At 52.8% G+C, this 23,767-nt stretch overlaps 1 protein-coding gene across 6 annotated transcripts; it reads left to right on the top strand.

The window, feature by feature from the left end:
- The first annotated feature begins 1,651 nt into the window (after nt 1-1,651).
- On the top strand, nt 1,652-23,496 carry MOK (MOK protein kinase). 6 transcript variants are annotated; one of them, XM_084873673.1, is made up of 12 exons: nt 1,652-1,925; nt 5,799-5,913; nt 8,883-8,972; nt 10,376-10,446; nt 15,902-15,980; nt 16,107-16,155; nt 17,839-18,017; nt 19,065-19,166; nt 19,700-19,873; nt 20,355-20,448; nt 21,580-21,777; nt 21,861-23,496. In XM_084873673.1, the coding sequence occupies exons 1-12, from the start codon at nt 1,919-1,921 to the stop codon at nt 21,939-21,941; spliced, it is 1,239 nt and encodes a 412-aa protein (XP_084729799.1). In that variant the 5' UTR covers nt 1,652-1,918; the 3' UTR covers nt 21,942-23,496. The 6 variants fall into 6 exon arrangements, with proteins under 6 accessions (XP_084729799.1, XP_084729801.1, XP_084729800.1 ...); XM_084873675.1 differs by lacking the exons at nt 5,799-5,913; nt 8,883-8,972; nt 10,376-10,446 and having other exon boundaries at nt 1,656-1,925; XM_084873674.1 differs by lacking the exons at nt 8,883-8,972; nt 10,376-10,446; nt 16,107-16,155 and having other exon boundaries at nt 1,657-1,925.
- The last annotated feature ends 271 nt before the right edge of the window (nt 23,497-23,767 follow it).

Here is a 23,767-nt window from a genome sequence, read left to right as displayed (position 1 = left end):
CCCTGACAGGTGTGCCAGGGCTGGTATCTGCCAGAGGACTGAGGACCTGTGTGCAGGGCTGTGTAAGGGAGACTCAAGAGCAGGCCTGACAAAGTTCGTCTTTCATTTGTCCCACCTCCTCCAGTGCTGCGTGTGGATACTCAGCACCCTCACTACCCCCACCCAGATCTCTGGAGGGTCTCCCTTCTGCCTCACACCCTGGAGCCCATGCCTGCCTCTTATCCAGTGATTTCCCTGGTGCCCGTTGGGAAGAGGGAGTGAGAATCCCTTTCTGTCAGCACATGTAACAAATGAAGTAAATCCGTTTATTCCCACGGGGTGCTGGGAAGGGGTCTGGCCCACAGTAGCTGCTCAGTGAATGGATGTCAGCACCCTCCCCAGTTGGTGGACAGGAACGTGTTCTTCTCTGGACCTGGTGAAAGGGCTGGTTGCAAACATACAACATGAATGACACAAGGGCTGACAGATGTGCAACAGGGCAAGTGGTAGGGCCAGGGTGCTGGTGTGCAGGCATGTGTGCGTGCGTGTGTGTGTGTGTGTGTGTGTGTGTGTGTCTGTGCATGCAAGAGATGGGTGGAGATGTGGGCATGGCCAGATGTGAACAGCCTGCCAACTCATGCTAGGTTTTGTGTTTATCTGGGAGCCCTGAGAACTGGTGAAGTGTTTTAAGTGGACAAGTGGGTAAGATAAAAAAAAAATGTCAATACTATAGTTACCTATGTAATGTAGAAAGGGGAAGTCCTCCATAAGCTCTTCCTTCCAGAAACCCAAAGGCCTTGGAGTAGGTAATGCAGACATTCACCTCTCTCCGTTACTTTTTACCAAAATTGGGTGCTCTGCGTGCAGTTTCCCTTTTGCTCTGGGTGGTAGGGCTTGGGGCTTTGTCAGACCTGGTGATCTGGTCCTAGGGCAGCTAGAGCAGAAATACTAGTAGCTTAGGGACAATGTATAAATCTATTTTTTTAATTAACAGGTCATTCCAGCCCGCTTCTGTGCCAGCTCACACTCACATTGAGAGTGAGTACCTGCTCCCCACCCCCCTCCTTCACTGACTCCTTTCTGGGTTTTCATCCTTGCCCAGCTGGTAGGTGACAGATCAGCATGGAGATGCCCTGTGAGAGGGGATGGGGATGGGGGCCCCTAGGCTGCAAGGTCACCCAAACCCCCTTCTCCAGCTCCCTTTAGCAGCCAGCCATGGGGCCACAACCCAGCCGTCTTCCCTGGCCTCCACCCCATTGGGCTGGGTGGAGACGCTTCGGGCAGACCCCGGGTGCTGCCCTCTTTTCCGTCCCGCTGACCGCGGTCCCCTGCAGCCCCTGCCGTGGGGCCTTCCCAATGCACGTGCGGCCAAAGGGCTCGCTCTAACCCAGGCCTCTGCCCGCCACTCCCCTGCAGAAGAGGCTTCGCGGCTGCCTGCACCCTGCAGACCCAGTTCGCAGCCATATCTGGGACGCAAGACCCCTTCGCCTTCATCTCCGCTGTCCCCTCCGCAGGAGCCTGGGCTGGCGGGAGGGACGGGTCTCTCTCTCGCTCCCTGACTCGTCACTCGCCCGCCCGCCCTCTGGCTGGAACACTCCGCCCTGTTCCGCTGGACCAGCCCCCGCGGGGCTCAGACAGCTCCCCTGCAGCCCCCCAGAAGTGTGCGATCGCCCCGGTCTCCCACCCCGACTTCGTGTCTGCAGAGCCGGCCGGGCCCCGAGTCCATCGCTCCTGAGCCCCGCAGCCGTTTCGCGCACGCGCGGCAGGCCTCCCGGGGCGTCCCGGGCTTGGCGGTTGCCAGGGTGACGGGGACACAACATGGCGGCCGGGTCCTAACCCTCAGACCGGGACCACCGCGGAGGTCCTAGTTCGAGACCCCGCCTCGGAGCCTTTCCTCTCCGCCCGGGGCCGGCCGGGCTGGCCGCCGGCTCCGTCCGGGATGAAGAGTGAGTGCGGCCGGGCGGGGCCGCGGGTGCGGAGCCGAGGGGCGCTGGGAGCGAGGGCGGCGGAGGCCCCGGGGACCCCGACCTTAAGGGGCCGACTCATCGCCTTGAGGGGTGAGGGGGGTCCAGGCCCCCTGGGCTGGAAGAGCCGATGAGTTGAAGGTGCAAAAAATTTCCTACTTCTTTGCTGGGAAAAGATCAGTGACGTTAGTGTAGTTGTAATGTGTCAAATTTGCATCATCGCCTAATTGTCAGCGAGCAGTGGTGTATGGCCTAAGTTGTGTATAGGCATAAATTGTGTATATGGCATAAATTGTGTATATGGCATAAGTTGTGGGACAAAGATATTAAAAATAACTCACTTGCCTCACTCGCCCTGTACAGGCATTCTTACGCTCTCCTGTTGGATATTGTTGGCCGTCTGGCTCTTGGACAGATGCGCCCAGAGCCATAGTTAGAAGGCAGGGTCTACAATTATTTATTTTGCAAATTTTTGAAGCTGCAGAAAAGTTGCAAGAAGAGTTCCTTGAATGTTGATAAACCCTTCACCTAGATGCCCCACTATGTTCTGGCATTTTCTCCCTAAGCGATGTATTCGTTTTTGCTGAACCTTTGAAAGTTCGTTGTAGACAGCGTGACATTTCATCGCTAACAATTCAGCAAGTGTCTGCTAAGAACAAGGACATAGTCCTGCACAGTCACAGTGCAATTCACATGTTGACACAATACTGTCATCGAGTATACAGTCTATAATTCAGATTTCCCCAGTTATCCCAATAATGTTCATTATAGGTATTTTTATTCGTCCCAGGATCCAATCAAAAATCACAAATTGCAATTTTGATATCCTATTTCTTGGTCTCCTTTAATTTGGCAGTGCCCTGCCTTTTGTGTCTTTTTTTTTTTTTTTTTTTTTTTTTTTTACTATATTTTTATTGCCTGGCTGGTGTTGCTCAGTGGTTGAGTGTAGACCTATGAACCAGGAGGTCAAGGTTGGGTTTCCGATCAGGACATATGCCTGGGTTGCAGGCTCGATCCTTGGTGTGGGGCATGCAGGAGGCTGCGATCAATTTTCTCTCATCATTGACGTTACTATCACTCCCTCTCCCTTCCTCTCTGAAATCAATAATAAATGTGTGTGTGTGTGTTTATTGATTTGAGAGAGAGAAGAGGGAAAGGGAGAGAAAACACATTGATTGGCTGCCCCCTGCTGTCTGCTTTTTGTTGTTGTTTTTAAGGAAGTCTGCTTCACTTGATTTATCTGTGATAAAACACAAATTGGAATTTGTTGTATAAAATTTCCTCTTCCCATCTCAAATCTGAATTCCTCAGGCCACAGCCCGGCTTTCAGGAACTGGCCCCCGTCCCTCTGGTGAGCTGGGTGCCTCTCCCTCTAAACGGCTGTTGTAGTGTGGGGGCAGTTCATTGTAAGCTCCTTGTGCTGTTAGCAGTTAGCCAACGGCTTCACTGGTTTCTTAAAGTTCTTGGGAACTTTTAATTTTTTTTAATTTTTTTTAATTTAGTAAATCTTTATTGTTCAGATTATTACAGTTGTTCCTCCCCCCCCCCCCCATAACTCCCCTCCACCTGGTTCCCATCCCACCCTCTGCCCTTACCTCACCCCTACTGTCCTCATCCATAGGTGTATGATTTTTGTCCAGTCTCTTCCCGCACCCCCTGCACCCTTTCTCCCTAGAGAGTTGTCACTCCACTCCCTTTCTATGCCCCTGATTCTATATATTATATTCACCAGTTTATTCTGTTCATCAGATTTTTAATTCACTTGATATTTAGATTCACTTGTTGATAGATATGTATTTGTTGTTCATAATTTTTATCTTTATGTTTTTCTTAAAGTAATATAAATTCATTTAAAGTAATATAAATTCACACACATTTAAAGTAATATAAATTCATCTTGAACATTGAAAACTACAGAAAAGTATAATGAGCAAATTAAAATCACAATCAATCCCACCCAGACATATATACTGTCTTTTAAATTCTTTTACACCTTTACAACCCATCTCCTATGCATGTGTATGTATTTGTAGGGTCATTGCATCCTTTTCTCCCTACATATTAAATAATAGCTGAACATTTTCCTTTATCGTTAAATGGGATTTGAAAGCATGGTTTTCATTGGCTGCGTAATATTTAGCTGGTGGCTATTCCATGACAAATGTCATTTCCTTGATATCAGCTACTTAAGCTTTAGCATCCTGGCTGTCGTGACACTGTGACAAATATCTTTGACTATGAATCTCGCTCGGGTCTCTGTTGGTATTCTCGGGATCGAAACCTGGAAGTGTAACTGCTGAGCCAGGGATATAGATTCTTATCTTTCTAATTCTTTTTCCTACTTGAACACGCAGTTCAGCCCAACCAGCTTGGCTCAGTGGTTGAGTGTTGATCTATGAACCAAGAGGTCACGGTTCGATTCCCGGTCAGGGCACATGCCTGGGTTGCAGGCTCAATCCCCAGTAGGAGGTGTGCAGGAGGCAGCCAATCAAGGATTCTCTCTGATCATTGATGTTTCTCTCTCCCTCTCCCTCCCTCTCTGAAATAAATAAATAAAGTATATTTTGTTTGTTTGTTTGTTTGTTTGTTTGTTTGTTTTAATGTGCCCTGTGGAAGGGGTGTGGGAGAGGCTGCCTCCTTGAGGCTGAACAGTTTCCCAGGCCTGCTCTGTGCTGATGCAGGCTTGGGATCTGAAGGTGACGGGCATTTTTGTTTAATAGGCTTCTGCTCTATTTGCTTCTGGTGAATTCTGCATGTAAGGTTCGATTCTAGACCTACTTCTCGAGCTGCTTTGTTTCTTTTTAGTCTTGCTCTTCCTCTCTGTGTCTCCTTCCACCGGAGCCTCCCAAAGTCCCTGAAACCACATCCCAGCACTGGGACCCTGACCCCGCTCTCCCCGGGCCAAGGGAAAAGGCCCAGCAGCCCAGCAGACACTCTGTCTGGGGAAGGCAGCAGGATCACCATCCACCAGGCTCCCCCTGGTCCAGCCTTCTCTGCCAGTGGCTGCATTTTTCAGGTTTTTGTTAGCAGCCACAGCCCTCTTTAAGATACTCCTGTCTGAGTTTGTCGGGTTTGGTTTGTAAAACAGAAACTAGGTATTTCAAGCAGAAAGGCATCTGCCATTGTAAAACCATTATCAGTGCAGGGGGCAATGGTGGTGGTGGCAGCACAAGGCCAGGGGCCGCTGCTGTCAGTTCCAGGAAATCAGGAATTGCAAGAATTGCAGGACGCTGGGCGGCTCAGCTGGGCCTCGGCGGGACCAGAGAGGGCGGCCTTCAGGAGAATGCTCCGAGGTGCTGGTGCAGCGTCCCCTCTGCCGAATGCCCAGGCCCAAGTGAGCGCTCCGCCAGAACCACCCCAGCCAGAGCCTGCGCCTCTGCTTTCCACATCTCCTGGGGCCTGAGCCTCTCATCACCCCAGGCTGCCAATCACGTGGTTCCCTGCTTGGGGGGGGGGGGGGGGGATTGCAGAGAGAAAACAAAGTCGGGGGAATGCTGAGCCTTAGAAAAAAGGAGAAATCCTCAGTACAGGATGCCAATTATCTTTTTTTTTGAAATGTATTTTTATTGATTTCAGAGAGAAAGTGAGAGGGAGAGAGAGAAACATCAATGATGAGAGAGAATCCTTGATCGGCTGCCTCCTGCACGCCCCCTGCTGGAAATCAAGCCCGCAACCTGGGCATGTGTCCTGACCAGGAATCGAACCAAGACATCCTGGTTCATAGGTTGATGCTCAGCCACTGAGCCACGCCTGCCGGTCAACTGCCGATTACCTTACAGGTAAAAGGTTCACTTCTGGAAACAAGTACAAAATACATGTATAAATAAAACCTCATTTTTATAATTGTATTTATAGACTACAAAGCAATTGGCAAAATAGGCGAGGGAACGTTTTCTGAAGTTATGAAGATGCAGAGCTTGAGGGATGGAAACTACTATGCATGCAAACAAATGAAACAGCACTTTGAAAGGTAGGCGATGAGACGAGTTCACACGGAAAGCAGCCTCGGGTTTAAATCATCAGGGCAACTTAGTATTCGTGGGAATATTCTGTTCATGTAATATGTACAACAGTCAAATTTCTTTAGGCAGTGAGGATTAGGGCTCACTTTATGTTTGTTATACTGGATTTTATTTATGTCCCAGTTTACTGTGGTATCAATGATTAACTGCTCACAAAAAAATTCCAGTTGGGCTGAAACCAGTTTGGCTCCATGGATAGAACGTCGACCTGAGGACTCAAGGGTCCCAGGTTCCATTCTGGTCAAGGGCATGTGTCCTGGTTGCGGGCACATCCCCAGTAGTGGGTGTGCAGGAGGCAGCTGATCAATGTTTCTCTCATCATTGATGTTTCTAACCCTCTCTCCCTCTCTCTTCCTCTCTGTAAAAAAATCAATTAAAAAATATATATATAAATATATATATATATATTTTATATATATATATATATATATATATATATATATATATATATATATATATATAAATTCCAGTTGGAAAAGTATGCCTCTCTTACACAGTCTATAAGTTCCTCAGAGTTCTGGGTGTTGGACTTCTATATATGAAACCTTAGAGGCCATTGTTATTGTATTAATTTTGAATCAATTAATGTTCTGAGAAATAATTTCCAAAGAGGGTTGGAGAAATCAATTCCCTGGGGTGACAGTGTGTGGAGAGGGGACTCGCTGGCTATGGACTAGTCCCTTGCAGGAGTGCTGGGGCTGTATCCCTCAGAGTCTCTTAAAGCCCTTGTGGTTGCCCTTAGCCTAGATCAGTGGTCAGCAAACCGCAGCTCTCGAGCCACATGCGGCTCTTTGGCTCCTTGAGTTTTTAGCAAAGGCCAGATTAGGAGTACCCTAATTAAGAACACTTCTGGCCCTTTGCCTTAGTAACTTTAAAAGTGGTTGATTAGAATACATTTTTCTTTAAAAAACCATAATAAGTAAAGGTTTTTAATAAAGTACCACAGGATTTGTGTTCCTTTGCTTTGCTGTCGAGTCTGGATGCTTGGGAGGCGTCTGCAGTGTGACCACACTGTGGATGTTGCTCTCCTTGGAAGGGAGCGTGGGCCTGGGCCGCTGGTGGCTGGTGGCTGACGTGTAGATGAGGGGTCACCTCAGGCTCATGTGGTCAGGTGTCCGCAGCCGTGCAGACCAGACCCGAGGGGACTGGACTCTGGGTTTATTCTTGTGAGCTCTTACACACATGTTCAACCCAGTGCTGTCCTTACTTATTTAATAAACGGCCCAGCTCCAGCCACGGGAGCTCTTCCAGGCTGGCTCTGCTTCTTCGGCGTCCCCCGCCCTTTTTTATTCCTTTGGCACTACAAGATTCTGTAGCTCATCTTTTTTTTTTTTTTTTTTTTTTTTTATATATATTTTATTGATTTTTCACAGAGAGGAAGAGAGAGGGTTAGAGAGTTAGAAACATCGATGAGAGAGAATCATCGATCAGCTGCCTCTTGCACACCCTCCACCGGGGATGTGCCCGCAACCAAGGTACATGCCCTTGCCCGAAACGAACCCGGGACCTTTCAGTCTGCAGGCCGACACTCTATCTACTGAGCCAAACTGGTCCCGGCAGTAGCTCATCTTGTATTTCCCCTGCCCCTGGGACCTCCCATGTCTCTAAGGAGCCTTGTCGCCTTTTATTGGAGAAAGATACTTGGGAACAAGATTTTGGCACCAGGTGTGCTCCTGGCTCCTGGGATGTCACTGCCTCTAGGCTTCCTCAGGAGACGAAGCCAGTGTGCGTGCACACGGACCCATTTACCCACCCCTCTGCCCCTCCTTCCCCACACATCTACCCAACCGTCTGTCTATTCAAATAACCATGAGCACATACTGACATCAATAAGTGGCTTGCTTCTAAAGAATCCTACATAATAAAAGGCTAATATGCAAATGGTTGTCACGCCCTCACACATAACGACTGATCAGCCACGTTGATTTACAATAACAGAATACTGTTGGATACATCACCAAACAGGATGCCAAACTTCATTCTCTGTTAACAGAATCTCACCAGTTCAAAGGAAGATGATTCGCACAATCACTTCCTTTCAGAACCTCTGGGACGAAAGTGTCTGATGCCTGAGGCCTCACTGGATGTGAGCGCTTGGGTCCATGCTCCAGAGGGAGAGCGGGCAGCCTCAGGCCTGGGCCGCTGTTGCACTTGCATTGACAGATTTGGGGTGAGAATAGGGTGTCAGTGTAGCTGTCTTCTTAAAGAAAAACCAGCAGACACACCTGCTAGAGGGCGCCTGTCACCAGGTGAAGGAAGTTGACAAAAACCACAGCCTTAAGTAAGGAAGGGTGGGTCTGTTTGTGGAAATTTAAAATGCTTATTTTTGGCAAAACCAGTGTGGCTCGGTGGATAGAGCATCGGCCTGCAGACTGAAAGGTCCCGGTTTCGATTCCGGTCGAGGGCATGTATCTTGGTTGTGGGCACATCCCCAGTAGGGGGTGTGCAAGAGGCAGCTAGTTGATGATTCTCTCTCATCGATGTTTCTAACTCCCTATCCCTCTCTCTTTCTCTCTGTAAAAAATCAATGAAATATATATTTTTTAAAATTTCTTTAAAAAAATAAAATAAAATGCTTATTTTTACATTGCGGGTTGGTTAATTCCCATAAACTGATTCATAGGAAATTTTAATATCTCTGTTTATATTTATTAATAGTAAAAGAAACTACTAAGGAGCTTGATGGGAAAAAATTGAATTTACATCCAATGCTCTAAGAGCCTTTATTTTTATAAGATAATGCACAAACATATGTTTAATTTCTACTGCTAAGAGGAGAAGTAAAATCTGATTGTCTTGCTTGAGTATTTGTGAGTTTGTCGGTTTTGATCAGGGATGATAGGTAATGATTTAATAGCCCAGATTTTAAACTTGGCCTGAATGATCAATCAGCTATTTGTTTTTGCCTACATGATAGTATTGAGCAAGTGAACAACCTCCGAGAGATACAAGCACTGAGGCGCCTGAATCCACACCCAAACATTCTTACGTTGCATGAAGTGGTTTTGTAAGTATATTCGGGCCTTTAAAATTTATCTAAATCTGATGATAATGGTCAAGTCTCTTTTTAAGAAAGAAAATCATGGTTGGCATTATAGATAACTGTTTTGTAGCCCAGAGTGTCAGCTGATTCATAAAGTGACTCTGGGCCCCTGAGGCCTCGGTGTGAACTCCAACCTGACCCAGTGGGTGTGAACTCCAACCTGAACTCCAACCTGGCTCTGGGTCGTGTCTGGGAGGTAGTGGGGGGATTGGCTTCCCTTCCCTACCACAGTCATCTGCTCAGTGCTGCCGTCTCATGGAGGCTTTCATGGAGCTTCTCTTGATATGGCTTCAGGGGATTTTTTATTTCCGGTCTAACCATAGGACAGTTTCCCTAAGGCTCACCTGCCCATTCGGAAGTCAGGGCACAGCTGGTCCCAGGCACCATGCCCAGAGCGGGTCAGCCGGGGCTCCAGGCCGTCTCCCTGGGCCAGCGGCACCGATCCCTGAGAAGGTGGCGTGGCCTTTAAAACTGCCCAGAAGCTGTGGTCTCTGACAGCTAAGTGCAGCAGTACCCATCAGAGGCCCAGACCGTGTCAAACTCGGTGCCCACTGTCCTGTCAAAGCGTGTGGCCGCCTGGCCTGCGGCGTGCTGAGCCGTCGGCTTGGCTGCGTTTAGACACACGGTCCGCGTGTGACAGTCACCACTGCCTGAGGGGAGTGCTTTCCATGCGCTTTAGAAAGCGCTCAGTCCAGAGTGGCCTGGGCCTCCTGGCAGCCCTGAGAGACGTGGGGGCCCCAGGAGTCACCCTGAGCAGCCTGAGGTGTCACAGGCTGCCCTGCCGGGGTCAGAGGTCCCTTTCGGGGCTTCTTGAACCCACAGGAAGCTGGCGGCGCAGCCAGAGGCCTCTGTCCCCACCCTGGGCAAGATGTCACTCAGGGGCAAAGCCACTCCTCCTCCTCCCGTTTCCCCTGGCTTGTCCGGGACTCTGTTCTCCACGCCCCACCCACCCACCCCACCCCCATGGTAATGTGTCACGTGGAGGTGATGGAGGTAAATTAAAGCGAAGACTGCATTGCAGGCAGGAATTAAATAAATCCTTCTCTCTCTGGTTATTCTGGTTGGCCTGTCCCCCGACCTCATTTCTTCTCTCTCTTGAGAGTTAATTTTATATTGTCAAGACATATATGCCTTTTTTGAAGTGGGGAGGGGGCTTTTAGAGTTTGTGCGTTCAGCAGGACTTTGCTATTATTTTAAGTTAATTTTACCTGAAATGTAACTTCTGCTCCAGTCATTGCCCTCCAGGCTCTGTCTGATGTGGGGGTGCTCTATCTTTACACAAAATGTTTACAGATGAATTAAATATTTGATTATATTTTCTGGTTGAAACACGAGAAAACATTTTTAAAACCTGCTTTCTTCCTCAGTGACAGAAAATCTGGTTCTCTTGCGCTAATATGTGAACTTATGGACATGAATGTTTATGAACTGATACGAGGTATGTGGAACCATCTGGAAGCTAACGTGAGAACTGACGGTAAAGCTTGTAGTTCATACTGGCTGGCACTCAGGTCGATGCACCGGGGGCAGTCATGTATAAACACAGGGAATCTCGCCTGCCCCGCATCCGCCCGGGGAGCAGGGGGGGGGGGGGGGGAGGGGAGTCCCTGGTAAATGAAATGAGAAGGAAGGCCGCCAGCCGAGAGCCTGGCCGTGCATTGGGGAGGAGGATGGCGCGCAGGGAGCTGGGGCCTCCACCCTGTGGTCCCCACTGCGAGGGTCCCTCTTCCCTCAGGCTCTGCTGCTGATCCACCTTCTGTTCTCGCCTCGGAGGAAGGCGGGGCTCGCCCCCCAAAGAACCCCTCACATGCAAGGGAACCTCCTTATATTTGGATCCTTCCAAAGTCTCCCGAATGACAGACAGGGTGCTCATTCACTGGCTTTGTTTGGAACAATGAAGCCCTGTTTAGGAGAGCAAGCGGGAGGAGGGAGGAAAGAGGGGGGACTGGCCAGGCGGCTGGCTTTGGAGGCTCACAGAGGTCACCTGAGGGGAATGGAGAGGAGGAGGCAGCCGTTTGGCCCACATTTAACAATTGTCCCGGGCGTGTGACCTCATGGTTGGTTAGATGTCAAGACAAGTGAGCCTTGTAAATATCACCGAGAAAGCCCGGAGGAAGTGCTGCATTTCACAGGTCACACTAAGCAAGAAAAGAACCTGCTCATGTCACGTGAGGGGCTGCTTATTGCTTGGGGTGGAAGTCCGCGGCAGCCCCACAGATGCTTTAAAGCGGCCGGATCAGCCCAGGCGGAAGGGCGCGCTCTGGAGAAGCCAGGCCACGCTGTGCCTGCCGTGAGGAGCCCGCGCTGAGCACGCCCGTGGGGGTGCGCACTCGGGTGTTTTGTGAAGCGGGAGCGTGGGAAAAGCCTCATGGCTCATTGACGGAGTTCACATGTGATTTACAACACGTGGACACGTCTTCCTACATGCATAAAAGTTTATGTAAACTGTTTGGATGCAAAAGCTTTTGGAACTTTTTGGGGAAAATAGAAGATGTCTATCTGGGACCCTAAGGTGTTTCTTATCATTACAAAACGTGTGTATTTTACCCATAGGTTTAATCTTGTTTTAAATGCAATTCTAACAGATCTGGCTTCTTGGTCTAAAACCTATTTAAAATAGAGCTCTTAGAAGGAGCTTCTAGAACTTGGCACACCAGCAATAGCAGGATGTGACAGGGCAGTCCATCCTGGTCGGGAGGGTGGGGGGGGCGGGGGCTGGGGTACAGAACTTACACGTGAGTGAAAACAACACCTGAGGGTGAGAGCCGTCTGGGCGAACAGCTGCACGTCTCCGGGTCCCACAGGACACGCTAGGAAAGGCATGCATCCTGGGGGGGGGGAAGGGGGGGCGGGGCGGCACCACTCCAGCACACACAGGAGAGGCAGGAAGGTGAGTCCGGTGTGTCTGAGAGTCCCGTTTAAAGTGATCGCAGTGGAGAAGGGTTGGCGTTCAACAAGTAAACTCACTTAACTGGAAATCTCACATGCCCCGCGTCGGCCGGGAACATGAGGTGCTGCCACGTGGTTACACCTGCTGCCTGTGCCGGGCCCTCCCGCCATCCTCCGTGTGTGTAGCTAAGAGTGCGGCGGCAGCCCGCGCAGCCGGGAGCATCGCCACGGCCTCGCCAGTCCCTAATAGCAGTGCCGCTGCCAGTGAGCCCGGGTCTTTCCCCGGGGCCACCTGCCCACCCGCTTCCCTGGCTCAGGGCAGGGCTCCGTGTGAGGCCGGTGCCTCACGTTAGAATTCTCAGTGTTGCTTCCTACAGTGGGTAGTTCAGAACTCAAGGCCATGGGGTCATTTCCGGCACGTTTCTGTGCATCTAGACCAGTGTTTCCCAACCTTCTCTCATGATGAGAATCACCTGGTGGAGTTGTTAAAACACAGATTCCTGAATCCCAACTAAGAAGTGCTAAACTAGAATTTTTGGGAACATATAGGTAAAATTGTATACTTAACTAGTGCTCTAAGACAGATTTTATATACAGAGCACTAAGTTAGGTATGCAATTTTACCTATATGTTCTCAAAAATTCTAGTTTAGCACTTCTTAGTTGGGATTCAGGAATCTGTGTTTTAACAACTCCACCAGGTGATTCTCATCATGAGAGAAGTTTGGGAAACACTGATCTAGACATTGGAGAAAGCTTTGTTCAGAAGTAAGAGTCTAATTTCCGGCAGGAGGGGAATTGTATCGTTGGGGAAATTGCATCCATTTCTTCCAGCATCTGCCTCCAGGGGGAGACTTGGAATAGGCCGTGCGATGTGGTGCGGGGCCACTGGCCCACCACACAAACACGGTGCCGCCCACCGGCCAGTGCCCTGGTGGTCAGGGCAGCCTGGAGTCAGAGACATCAGGACCTGGGAGAGTGGCAGCAGCGGTCAGGCCAGCACTCAGTGCTGGAATAGCAGCCTGGCTTCAGAACTGTGAGCCTGAACATAGGCAGCATGGTTAGTTGCCTAATCTGAGCTTCGATTCAGATTATTCCGTGGGGTTTAAAGCGGGAGATAGGATGGCTGGTGGTTGAGCCTCGATCTAGGAACCAGGAGGTCATAGTTTGATTCCCGGTCAGCGCACAAGCCCAGGTTTGGGGCTCCATCCCCACTAGGGGGCACGCAGGAGGCAGCCGAAGGATGGTTCTCTTTCATCATTGATGTATCGATCTGTTTCTCCCTCTCCCTTCCTCTCTCTGATATCAGGGTTTTTTTTAAGAAAAAAAAAAAAAAGTTTAAACCGGGGGGATGGTGTGTATTGATTGGTGTTTAGACCAGTGTTTCTAAAACTATAGCAGAAAACCGGATTTGGTTTTTACTATGCTGTGACCAGACCATGTGTAAGTGCGGTAATTGCCGGGGAAAGGGCCGTGGGCTGGACGTCACAGCAATACTGAACTGCTGCCAAAGCTGCCGCGCAGTGGCTGTTCCTTCCCACCATCCCGCTCGGACTGGGGTCCCGAGGCCGGCGTCAGTGTGCGGCTGTGCTGAGAAGCACCTGCAGGGGCTTGTCGGGCTGCAGCGTAAAGAAGAAAGGGACCCGACACAGAGGTAGAGGTCATCCCTTTTCTTTGCAGACAATGGCATGCATTCCTATTAGTTTAACTCAGTGGTCGGCAAACTCATCAGTCAGCAGAGCCAAACATCAACAGGACAACGATTGACATTTCTTCTGAGAGCCAAATTTTTTAAACTTCTTCAACATAGACTCGCCCAGGCCGTGGTATTTTGTGGAAGAGTCACACTCAAGGGGCCAAAGAGCCGCATGTGGCTCAAGAGCTGCAGTTTGCTGACCATGGGTTTAATGGAAGGATTTTAGCTCCAGTTCATTTCCATGGGCAGCTCAGGCCGTGTGCTGGGTTACCACGCAGCTGCTGACCGTTCTGACTGGCGTGACTGTGTCAGACTAGTTCAGCTGTGTGTTTCTATTTCATCAGATCTGACCCACTGGTTATACAATGCACATTCCACTGTTTTTAATGTACCGAGGGGAAAGGAAAAAAAACATTGCCAATCCAGCTCTGACACGTAGCATTCTTATCACTTAGCGATCGGAGTGTTATCGATGTTAGAAGAGGGCCCTTTGGGATCTCCTTAGCCGGCTCCCGTGTCCCTTTGTGCACGTGTGCAAAGGAAAGTCGGGTGAAGGGAGTCAGTCGCGGACTCCTCACACTTCCCGGGACGCAGAGTGATGGCTGGCTTTGCTCTCCTTACGTGTCAGCCTGCCGTTCAGGGTGTGAGTGGCGTCACCTTTTATCCCTGTGCCAGTGGCACCGTCCTGGCGGTTCTGGTGCTTCCGGGGAGCCGTTGGGCACTGTTGCGGCAGCACAGACCTTCGCATGGCAGAGCACACACCAGCCAGAGCAGCCCGTGCCCGGGGTGCCGAGAGGGCGGGCAGGCGCTGTGATGGGGCGATCAGTCCTAACCCTGAGGGCCGCTGTGAGAGTCCAATAAAACACACGCTAAGAGCTAAGGCTGTGCCTGACTCGCTGCCTTCAGCAAACACCGGCAGCTGTTATTATTTGACAGTTCATAGAGGAGCCAGCTCCGCTTTAGAGGAGGAAATGGAATTTCAAAGAAGTGAGATAGCACTTGCCTCAGATGAGGCGCTTCAAAGAGCCGAGCTGGGAGGACCGGTGCTTGAGTGCGGCCGTGGGTGCTGAGGGGGTGCTGGTCACAGCTCAGGCCCCTCGCTGAGTCTAACGCTCACCTGCTTCCCTCTGCCGGTCCCGATCGCTCACCGCGCTCAGAGCAGTGGGCCACGATGCCCAGCCCTCCTTCGCCAAGCACTGCGTGGTGCCGGGGCCACGGCCTCTGGCCATCGGGCTGTGCCATGGTGGACCCAGTGTGCACCTCCAGACTGACCCGCAAAGCCAGGCCCAGGCCTGCGGACCGGGCCCCATGTGGAAAAGGGGGGAAGGGGAGGTGATTGGCTTGTCACAGTGCAGGCTACACATCTCCTCTGAGGCCTGACAGCAAAGCCGGAGTTTAGCGTTGTGTTCACATTACTGGTACTGAACTCGACATTCTTTAGAATCTCCCTAATGAGAAAATTAACTTGGAAAAACTTCCCTGGTCAGGACAGCTCCATCAGGCAGGGAGCCTCCAGGGCGGGGGAGGGGAGGTGCCAGGGTGCGAGTGGATGGGGGTCCCCAGGAGAAAGGACGGTGGCCCTGAAGAGGACACCTCCACTGGGGACTGCAGGCGGGGAGACACGCAGGTCTTCCGGGACTAAAACAAAGGTCTTCCTGCACTTCTGTTAGCCTGAGCTCTCCCCCTTTGAAACGGAAAGCTGCACCAGACAGGACCCCCGGCAAACTCTGGGTTCCCCAGTGACTGCTGGCGGCCCCAGGCAGCAGGGGGAGGAGGGTCCGGGAGGAAGGCTTACAGACTAGGCCACCTGTGAGTCTTCTTTTTTTTTTTTTTTTAATATATTTTATTGATTTTTTCACAGAGAAGAAGAGAGAGGGATAGAGAGTTAGAAACATCGATGAGAGAGAAACATAGACCAGCTGCCTCTTGCACACCTCCTACTGGGGATGTGCCCGCAACCAATGCACATGCCCTTGACCGGAATCGAACCTGGGACCTTTCAGTCCGCAGACCGACACTCTATCCACTGAGCCACACCGGTTTCGGCCACCTGTGAGTCTTCCCCGACACAGCTCTCACCGCCCTCAGATGCGAGCACCGGGACCCCTGCGACTTGGTCCCGTCGGAGGGATTCCGAGGGGCTCCTTTTGTGGTGCACCCTGTGTTCTCTGTAAAACGGCTCAGGCCATTTCTCACAGAGGAAGTTAGGCTTTCACACAGAATTAAATAAAAACAGATTCTGCCTTTTATTTCAAAAGAGGGTCCGAGGACCCCTAGTAATCGTATCTGGCTGTTTCCTGACTGCACAGGGAGAAGACATCCGTTATCAGAAAAGAAAGTTGTGCACTACATGTACCAGCTGTGCCGGGCCCTCGATCACATGCACAGGTATGCCCCGGAGACGCAGCGGCCCGCGGTGATGGGAGGCAGTAACAGTCATTAGGAATGCAATGTGAAGGCGTGTGAATGAACGGGGTACAATTAATTCTATCCTTCCTTTTATATTGAACGCAGAAATGGAATATTTCACAGAGATGTAAAACCAGAAAATATATTAATAAAGGTAAGGGCTTTTATACGAAAAGTTGATATCAGAATAAAGGTAGAATGTAAAACTTTTTAAAAAAATATATTTTTATTAATTTCAGAGAGGACGGGAGAGGGAAAGAGAGAGATAGAAACATCAGTGATGAGAGAGAATCATTGATTGAGCCAGCAACCCGGGCATGTGCCCTTGACCAGAATTGAAACTTGGGGACCTTTCAGTCCGCAGGCCGATGCTCTATCCACTGAGCCAAACCGGTTTCGGCTAGTATGTACTCTTTTTTCGGTCTGGCTTATTTCACTTTGAAATTGTCCCGCAGTTGTTAGGTGTTCTGTTTTCCCGTTCTTTCTTCTCTGCCTTTCGGTTCTGGTTGTTGCAGTTGGCCTGTCTTCCAGCCCCCTAAGTCTCTCCCTGGCTGTGTTTGGTTTATCAAGAGCCCAGCAAAGTCATTTTTTATTTCTGCTGGTTTTATTAAATTTCTAGTGTTTCCTTATGATTCTTTAAAATATATATATATATATATATATATATATATATATATATATATATATCGATATATATAATTGATTTTTTTACTGAGAGAAAGAGAAGGATAGAGAGAAACATCGATGAGAGAGAAACATCAATCAGCTGCCTCCTGCACACCTCCTGCTGGGGATGTGCCCGCAACCAAGGTACATGTCCTTGACCGGAATCGAACCTGAAACCTTTCAGTCCGCAGGCCAACGCTCTATCCACTGAGCCAAACCAGTTAGGGCATCCTTATGATTCTTAGGGTTTCCATCTTTCTGTTGACATTTCCCACCTGAACTTGCATGTTGTCTACTTTCCCCATTAGAGCCCTTCATAGGTGAATCAGATTATTTTATTTTTAAAATATATTTTTATTGATTTCAGAGACGAAGGGAGAGGAAGAGAGATAGAAACATCAATGATGAGAATCATTGATCGGCTGCCTCCTGCACACCCCCCACTGGGGATCGAGCCCTCAACCTGGGCATGTGCCCTGACCAGGAATCAAACCCAGGACCCTTTAGTCTGCAGGCCAATGCTCTATCCACTGAGCCAAACCAGTCAGGGCAGTCATGGTTACTTTAAATTCTGTCTGATAATTCTGAAACCCATGCCATGTCTAAGCTTTGTCTCTCCAGCCTGCATTTTCCCTGCCCTTTATCAGCCTTCCACTTTCTGTTTGAGAGCCTGACGTGACCGGTTGGGGAACGGTGACCTCGCAGAGCGGGCCTCTTGGCCTTCTGGCTCAGAGACAGGCTGTGTTTCGTGTTCGTGGGAGCGTACGTGCCCGAGGCCGCTGTCATTGGCCGCGTGTATTCTGTTACCTGAACGTGAGGGGTGAAGGAGATGGAGGCAATATCCCGAGACCCGTCTCCCCGGTCTGACTTGCCCGAGTGGCGCTGGGGCGTCAGCCTGTGGTGTGTGACTCGCTCGTAGACTCACACTGAGACGGCAGACATTGGGAAATCGCTGTGAAACAAGTTCCCCTGAATAGAAGCACCACTTCCTCACCGTCAGGGTCAGGGTCAGGGTCAGGGTCAGGGTCAGGGTCAGGGTCAGGGTAACTGGCATTTTACAAGCCAGGTTAGACGCTAGTGTTTTCCCGTTTGCACATAAACATTTGAGATGGCTTATGTTACAAGAGCGACCCCATGAGCCGTCCTTCGTCCCCGCCTTCTCCCCCTGCAGCAGGAAATCCTGAAATTAGGCGACTTCGGGTCCTGCCGGAGCGTCTATTCTAAGCAGCCGTACACGGAGTACATCTCCACCCGCTGGTACCGGGCCCCCGAGTGCCTCCTCACCGACGGCTTCTACAGCCACAAGATGGACCTGTGGAGCGCCGGCTGCGTCTTCTACGAGATCACCAGGTAGAGCCGGGCCAGGGCGCCCCCGTGCCCGCGTGCCCGCGCCAGGCCTGTGCCAGGCCTCCTTACAGCGCCGTCTCCCAGCCACCCCGAGGCCATGACTGCCTTAACTCCCAGAACATACTCTGCCAACACTCTTCCTCACGTGCTGGTGATGGGGAGCAGAACTCGCAGCCCAGCCCTGGGCCTGTGCTTTCTGTTTCCTCAGTGACGTGATCGATTACCAAGCTAGGAACCCAGCAGAAATGTACTTATTGCCACCTGGGGGGCCCGCCAGCAGGGGGCAGGGGGTCTCTGGGTGAGGTGGGGGTGATTATCCAGCACATCCCAGTCCTCACCATCCTCCCAGCCCTATGCCCCGCCTTCAGGCCTCACCATGGGAGGCAGCATGGCCTGGGAAGAAGGGAGGAGGCGAGGAGGGTGTGGAGGGGAAGCAGCCCTTGAAGAGGGTGGGCCAGCTCCCCAGGCTCACGGTGCCTTAAGGACCGGGGTGCATTAATGTCTGGGCGACGCATTAGACAGCCCAGCAGAGGCAGGGACCCAGGTCTGTTTCCGCCTGCTCAGCTGACTGCTTCAGGAATGCAGACATGGGTTCACACCCTTCTAGATCATTCATATGAATAATTGTTAGCTTTTTAAGCCGAGACCGGTTTGGCTCAATGGGTAGAGCGTCGGTTGGGGACTGAAGGGTTCCGGGTTCGATTCAGGTCAAGGGCATGTACCTTGGTTGCGGGCACATCCCCAGTAGGGGGTGTGCAAGAGGCAGCTGATCGATGACACTTTCTCATCGATGTTTCTAACTCTCTATCCCTCTCCCTTCCTCTCTGTACAAAATCAATAAAATATATATTTTTTAAAAAATAATAATTGTTAGCTTTTGAGAGCTGAGTTGTGACGTCACTGACGCTAAGAGTGCCAACAGACCTCTCTTTCTCTCGTGCTAATGAAATGCCATGCGTTAATTTGGAAGGGCGTTACAGGACGTCGGTGTCGAGGACGCCAGGAGGAAGGGGACTGTCCTAACCTCAGCCCCTTGTCACGTTCTTCCAGTCTGCAGCCCCTCTTCCCGGGAGCCAACGAGCTGGACCAGATCTCCAAAATCCACGACGTCATGGGCACCCCCGCTGCCAAGACCCTCACCAAGTTCAAGCAGTAAGTGCCCGTGCTCCCAGGGGCCCCGGGGGACCTGGCCCTGCCAGGGCTGGCAGCACGGGGCCCTGAGGGTGGGCCAGGCTGCCCTCTGTCGGCCGGCCGTGCAGCCCCTCAGTCCTTGGGGTCCCCCGGAGGTCCGAGAGGGATGCTCTCCCTCAAGCAGCACACACAGTTCCTCCCGCCTTGCCGAGGCCCGGCAGTGAGGTGCTGGCGCTGAACAGTCGCACCCTTACCCAGCACTGGGAGGCCTCTGGGTGGACTGCCCCGCACTGACACCGACCGTTAGGTTGTGTGTTGGTCAAAGACGAAGCTCGGCCAGAGGGGCGTCTGTTAGAATGCTGAGCCACATTGGCCTGACCCGACACTGTCCCCCGAGGTCCACAGCTCCCATGGGGGCCACTCTTGGGTGGCACCACCTGTGGGTTTGGACCCTGCGTATTCTGCCCCTTTAGGTCCCAGACTGTCCCCCCAGGGCAGGTCCCTGTAGAGTGACAATGGCATGATTGTTTATTATCATTGGGCTTTTAATACAGGTCGAGAGCTATGAGTTTTGATTTTCCTTTTAAAAAGGGATCAGGAATACCTCTACAGACAGCCAATCTGTCCCCGCAATGCCTCTCCCTCCTGCACGCCATGGTGGCCTATGATCCCGACGAGAGAATCACTGCCCACCAGGCCCTGCAGCACCCCTATTTCCAAGACCAGAGGTGGGTGGTCTGGGTGACAGGGGGCGGGTGCTGGCTGCTGAGCCACGGGTGGGGGTGTGGTGGGCCGCCCAGTGGGGTCCCTGGACAGCTCTCCCTGTCCGTTTCTGGAATCTCTCCCAGGAGGGGCTGTTAGTGGCACCATGGGAGGGCTCTGCTAAGACTGTGAGGCTGAACTCGCTGTCAGGTCTCAGCACATGGGCATGCTGATTTGAGTCCATGCTCTGAGCTGTCCGACTCCACACCCCTGTCCACTCCTGCGTGTGACCGTGGAGATGACATCTGACCCAAACCTCGAGGCGGGGCAGGGGTGGGGGCCTGGGGCAGGGCCACTCCAGCCCAGAGACAGTGGCTGAGACAGAAAAGGGAAAAGGCCCTCAGACAGTCCGAGTGGGAAGCAGAGCGGTGCCCGCGCTGTGACAGCACGCCTGGAGGCAGCACCCCTGTGTGCGGTGCTCAGCGGGGCCCCGTCTTCCCCCTGCAGGGCCGCAGAGAAGCAGGCTCGGGGCGGCCACCGCAAAGTGGCACCGGAGCTGCTCAGTAACAAGTGGCAGATTTCCAAGGAGGGCAGCAAGCAGGTACGGAGGGAGCGGGGAGCTGGGAGGAGTTTGGGGGGAGGACTGCACCCCTCAGGTGGATGGTGTCTCCCTGCGAGGGCTCCGTTGTCCCCCTCTTCCTGCCCCACTAGCTAAGGGTCAAGGACAACACCTGTGAGCAGGCCAGAAGTGGGCGGGGGGGTTCCTTCAGCCCAGGGGTCACTCCTTGTGCCCTCAGACCCACCCAGAGGGGGCACAGAGAGCTGCACACCAGCCCAGTGACCCTGCTCCCCGCGACCGCCCAGAGCATGCCGTCTGCTCGGCCGGCTCCAGACGAGCGCTCCTCCCATCACAGCGGCTTAGAAAGGACAGCCTCCCGTGGCAGCACCTTCTTTTCTGTCCACGAGCCACGTGCTCAGCCCCCAGTGTTGTAGTCACTGTGTCACGTCCACTTGTCCCTGCTTTTCCTGCTATCACTGTAAGCGGGGCTGGGGCCGCACGTGCACCTGCAGCCAGGCTGCTTTCCGGAACTCTGGGCGCCCGGCCCACGCCCACGCGTGTCTGCGAGGCCACAGAGCAAGCCCTGTAGGCTTTGTGGCCATACGGCCTTGTCTCAGCTGCCCGCAGGGACGGTGCCTAAAGGAATGGTGGGGGGAGGTGGACGGGAGGCGGTGGCCACAGGAGAGCTCAGAGGAGTGTCAGATCTGTCTTCAAAGAGGGGACAGGAAGATGAAAAATGAGCTCACGTATGAGTTCCCATAAAACTGTGGATGTTGACATTAGAATTTCATAGACTTTTCATGCCATGAAAGTATTTTCAACTACAAAAAAAGTAAAAGCCACTCTTAGTTCATCAGCCGCACAAAAGCAGGAGGCTGCAGGCTGGCTGACCTGGGAGCTGCAGTAGGACCCCCACGGCCTCGGCTTGGCCCCAGCGCAGGCTGGCCAGCCCCGTGGCTGCACCGGGGCCCAGACCCACATGCACCCACCTGAGGGGCGGACGCCTCCCGCTGTGGGGCCACCTCACTTGGGGTGGCCAGGGCGCCTGCTGTCTAGTCACACCTCATGGTCAAGAAGTTCCTTAGGCAGAAGTGGCACCAAAGAACCTCTGTTTCCCCTGGTTGCCGTGGAGACATCACCCGTGTGCTCAGCTGGCCTGTGTTTTGTTTCCAGAAACAGCCCCCGAAGCAGGAGGAGAGCCGGCCCCGCAGACAGGGCCCGGCCTACCTGATGGAGCTGCCGCAGCTGAAGATCCCCGGGGCCACCAAGCTCTCGTACTCCAGCCCGGCGCTGCAGACGGTGTTCAGGCCCGGCGGGAGCGGGAAGGTCCCGATGCTGAGACCCCTGAAGTGTGGGGCCGCAAACCAGAAGGTAGCGCCTCGTTAGCTCCCCCCAGCGCCGCTCCCGCCGCCGCCGTCCCGGCCTCCACTGACCGCCTGTCGTCTCCTTTGCAGGCAGATGCACAGAAGGACATCAAGCCTAACCTGAAGCAGTACCACCTGCCCACGATCGAACGGAAAGGCGGGGGGTACTAAGCAGCGCGTCCAGCTCGCCCTGGAGCATCGGCACGGGCTCGGTCCTCCGGGCCCGGCGTCCTGGGCCCTGGCGAGCGCAGTGCACACGCCAGCGGCAGGACGGCCTGGGGCCGCCGGCCCGCGCCCGAGCCGAAGGCCGCCGGACTGTATGTTCGCTCTAATACACGTGTAAAACCACCTCCCTCGAGGGTGCCATTTCACTTTTGTAACCGAAGACTTTGAGACAGGAAATCTTTTGTATTTTTATATGAATGCACACAGACGTTAGAGTTTATATTTGTTGTTTAGGCTTGGCTTCCCCGCGGGCTCTGCGTGGGCTTCAGCACATCGCCAAGAGCACTGCAGCACATGGCTGCGTGAGGATAGGCTGACTTTCATTAAAGAATAGCCCTCGTCACGGCAGTTCCTTGTGGTACCGTTTGCGCTGACCATGTCACCACCCCGTCCTTTGTTTTAGCTTTTGAGAACAGATGGAGGATTGATCTTGGGTGCGGCTTGGTTTTGTTTCGCTGGAGAAGCCCTGAGAGGAAGCCCAGGGAGCTGTGGCCGGTGCCACCCAGGGAGCCGCAGCTGGCACGGTGGTGCTGGGCACGCGGGCAGAGCTCCTGAGGCCCAGCTGGCTCCCGTGAGAAGAGAACGCCGCTTCTTGCTGGGCTGGGGGCGCCGACAACCAGTGGGCACAGCAGAAACCTGTTCCTGGGGAGCTGGTGCTGAAGAGACGCGTGGGGCCGGAGGGCAGAACAAAGACCCTTTGGAGCCCCCTTTTGGTCATTGTAACCTAGTCACTGAGTGTTCCTTCTTCTCTTCTCCAACTCACGTTTAAAGCACATTTCTTGAGCTGGTTTTCCATCTTCCTGTTCTCCTTTAAGACAGATCTGACACCGCTCTGAGCTCTCCTGTGGCCACCGCCTCCCGTCCACCTCACAGCTGGGGCAGCAGAACCAGTGACCGCACACCTGGGCTGTGGAGGGTGGACGTGGCAGCCACAGGAGGGGCAGGTGGAATCAGATTTTACAGGCTCAGGCAGAGGACGGGCACGAGCGTGGACACAGGTGGGGCCGCGTGGGGCAGAGATGCCCAGGAGGGCCGGTTCAAGGCTTAACAGGGACATTCAGAGCTGGGTGACATTCACTCGGGAAGGTTTGGAAAGAGCTGCTGTTTAGACCCATTGGAGTCCGCAGCGGGCTTCAAGGCGGAGTTCTGGGTCATGTGGGAGCGGAGACAGGGTCACGGACAGGCAGGAGGCCAGAAACGAGGTGCTGGGCCCAACGAGGCGAGGCCAGGGAGATGCGCCAGAGGCATGAGCAGGTGCTAGGGCCCGAAGAGGGAGGGGCCTGCAAGGTGGGCGGGCCCACAGTGAGTCCGTGGGGTGGGGCCACCAGACAGCCCCAAAGAGTCTCTGGGCGCACATTTAAGGACTAACAGGTGTTTGGGTTCAGGAAAACTGTTATCCCCTGTAAGTACATCCAATCTGAAAGGTTTTCTGCGCACCTGAGAGAGCAAACTCTGGATGCTGCTTCTCAAGAAACCCTCAGCCCCGCCTCTGCAATAGTCGCCGCCCAGGCGGGGACAGCGGGCTGGGGGCTCTCCGAGCAGGCCTGGCCCTAGAAGGACGAGAGCTGCCCACCAAATAAGGCCTCTGAAACAAACAAGCTCTGAAGCCCTCCTCCCCCGGCTCCCAGGGGCACGTCCCCACGAGCCCGCCTCCAAGGAGGGCAGTGTGGTTCCCTGGCCCAGGGCAGGGCTCGAACATCCATGCACAAAGCAAGTGCAGGCTCCCGCAGACCGGAGAGCAGGCTTCCTGCGTGGCCAGGAGCTCACATCCT

The sequence above is a fragment of the Pipistrellus hanaki genome (genome assembly GCF_964339955.1).
Source record: "Pipistrellus hanaki genome assembly, chromosome: 1".
Lineage (NCBI taxonomy): Eukaryota > Metazoa > Chordata > Mammalia > Chiroptera > Vespertilionidae > Pipistrellus > Pipistrellus hanaki.
The sequence above is the reverse complement of the archived record's forward strand: the minus strand, read 5'-3'. Positions and strand labels throughout refer to the sequence as shown.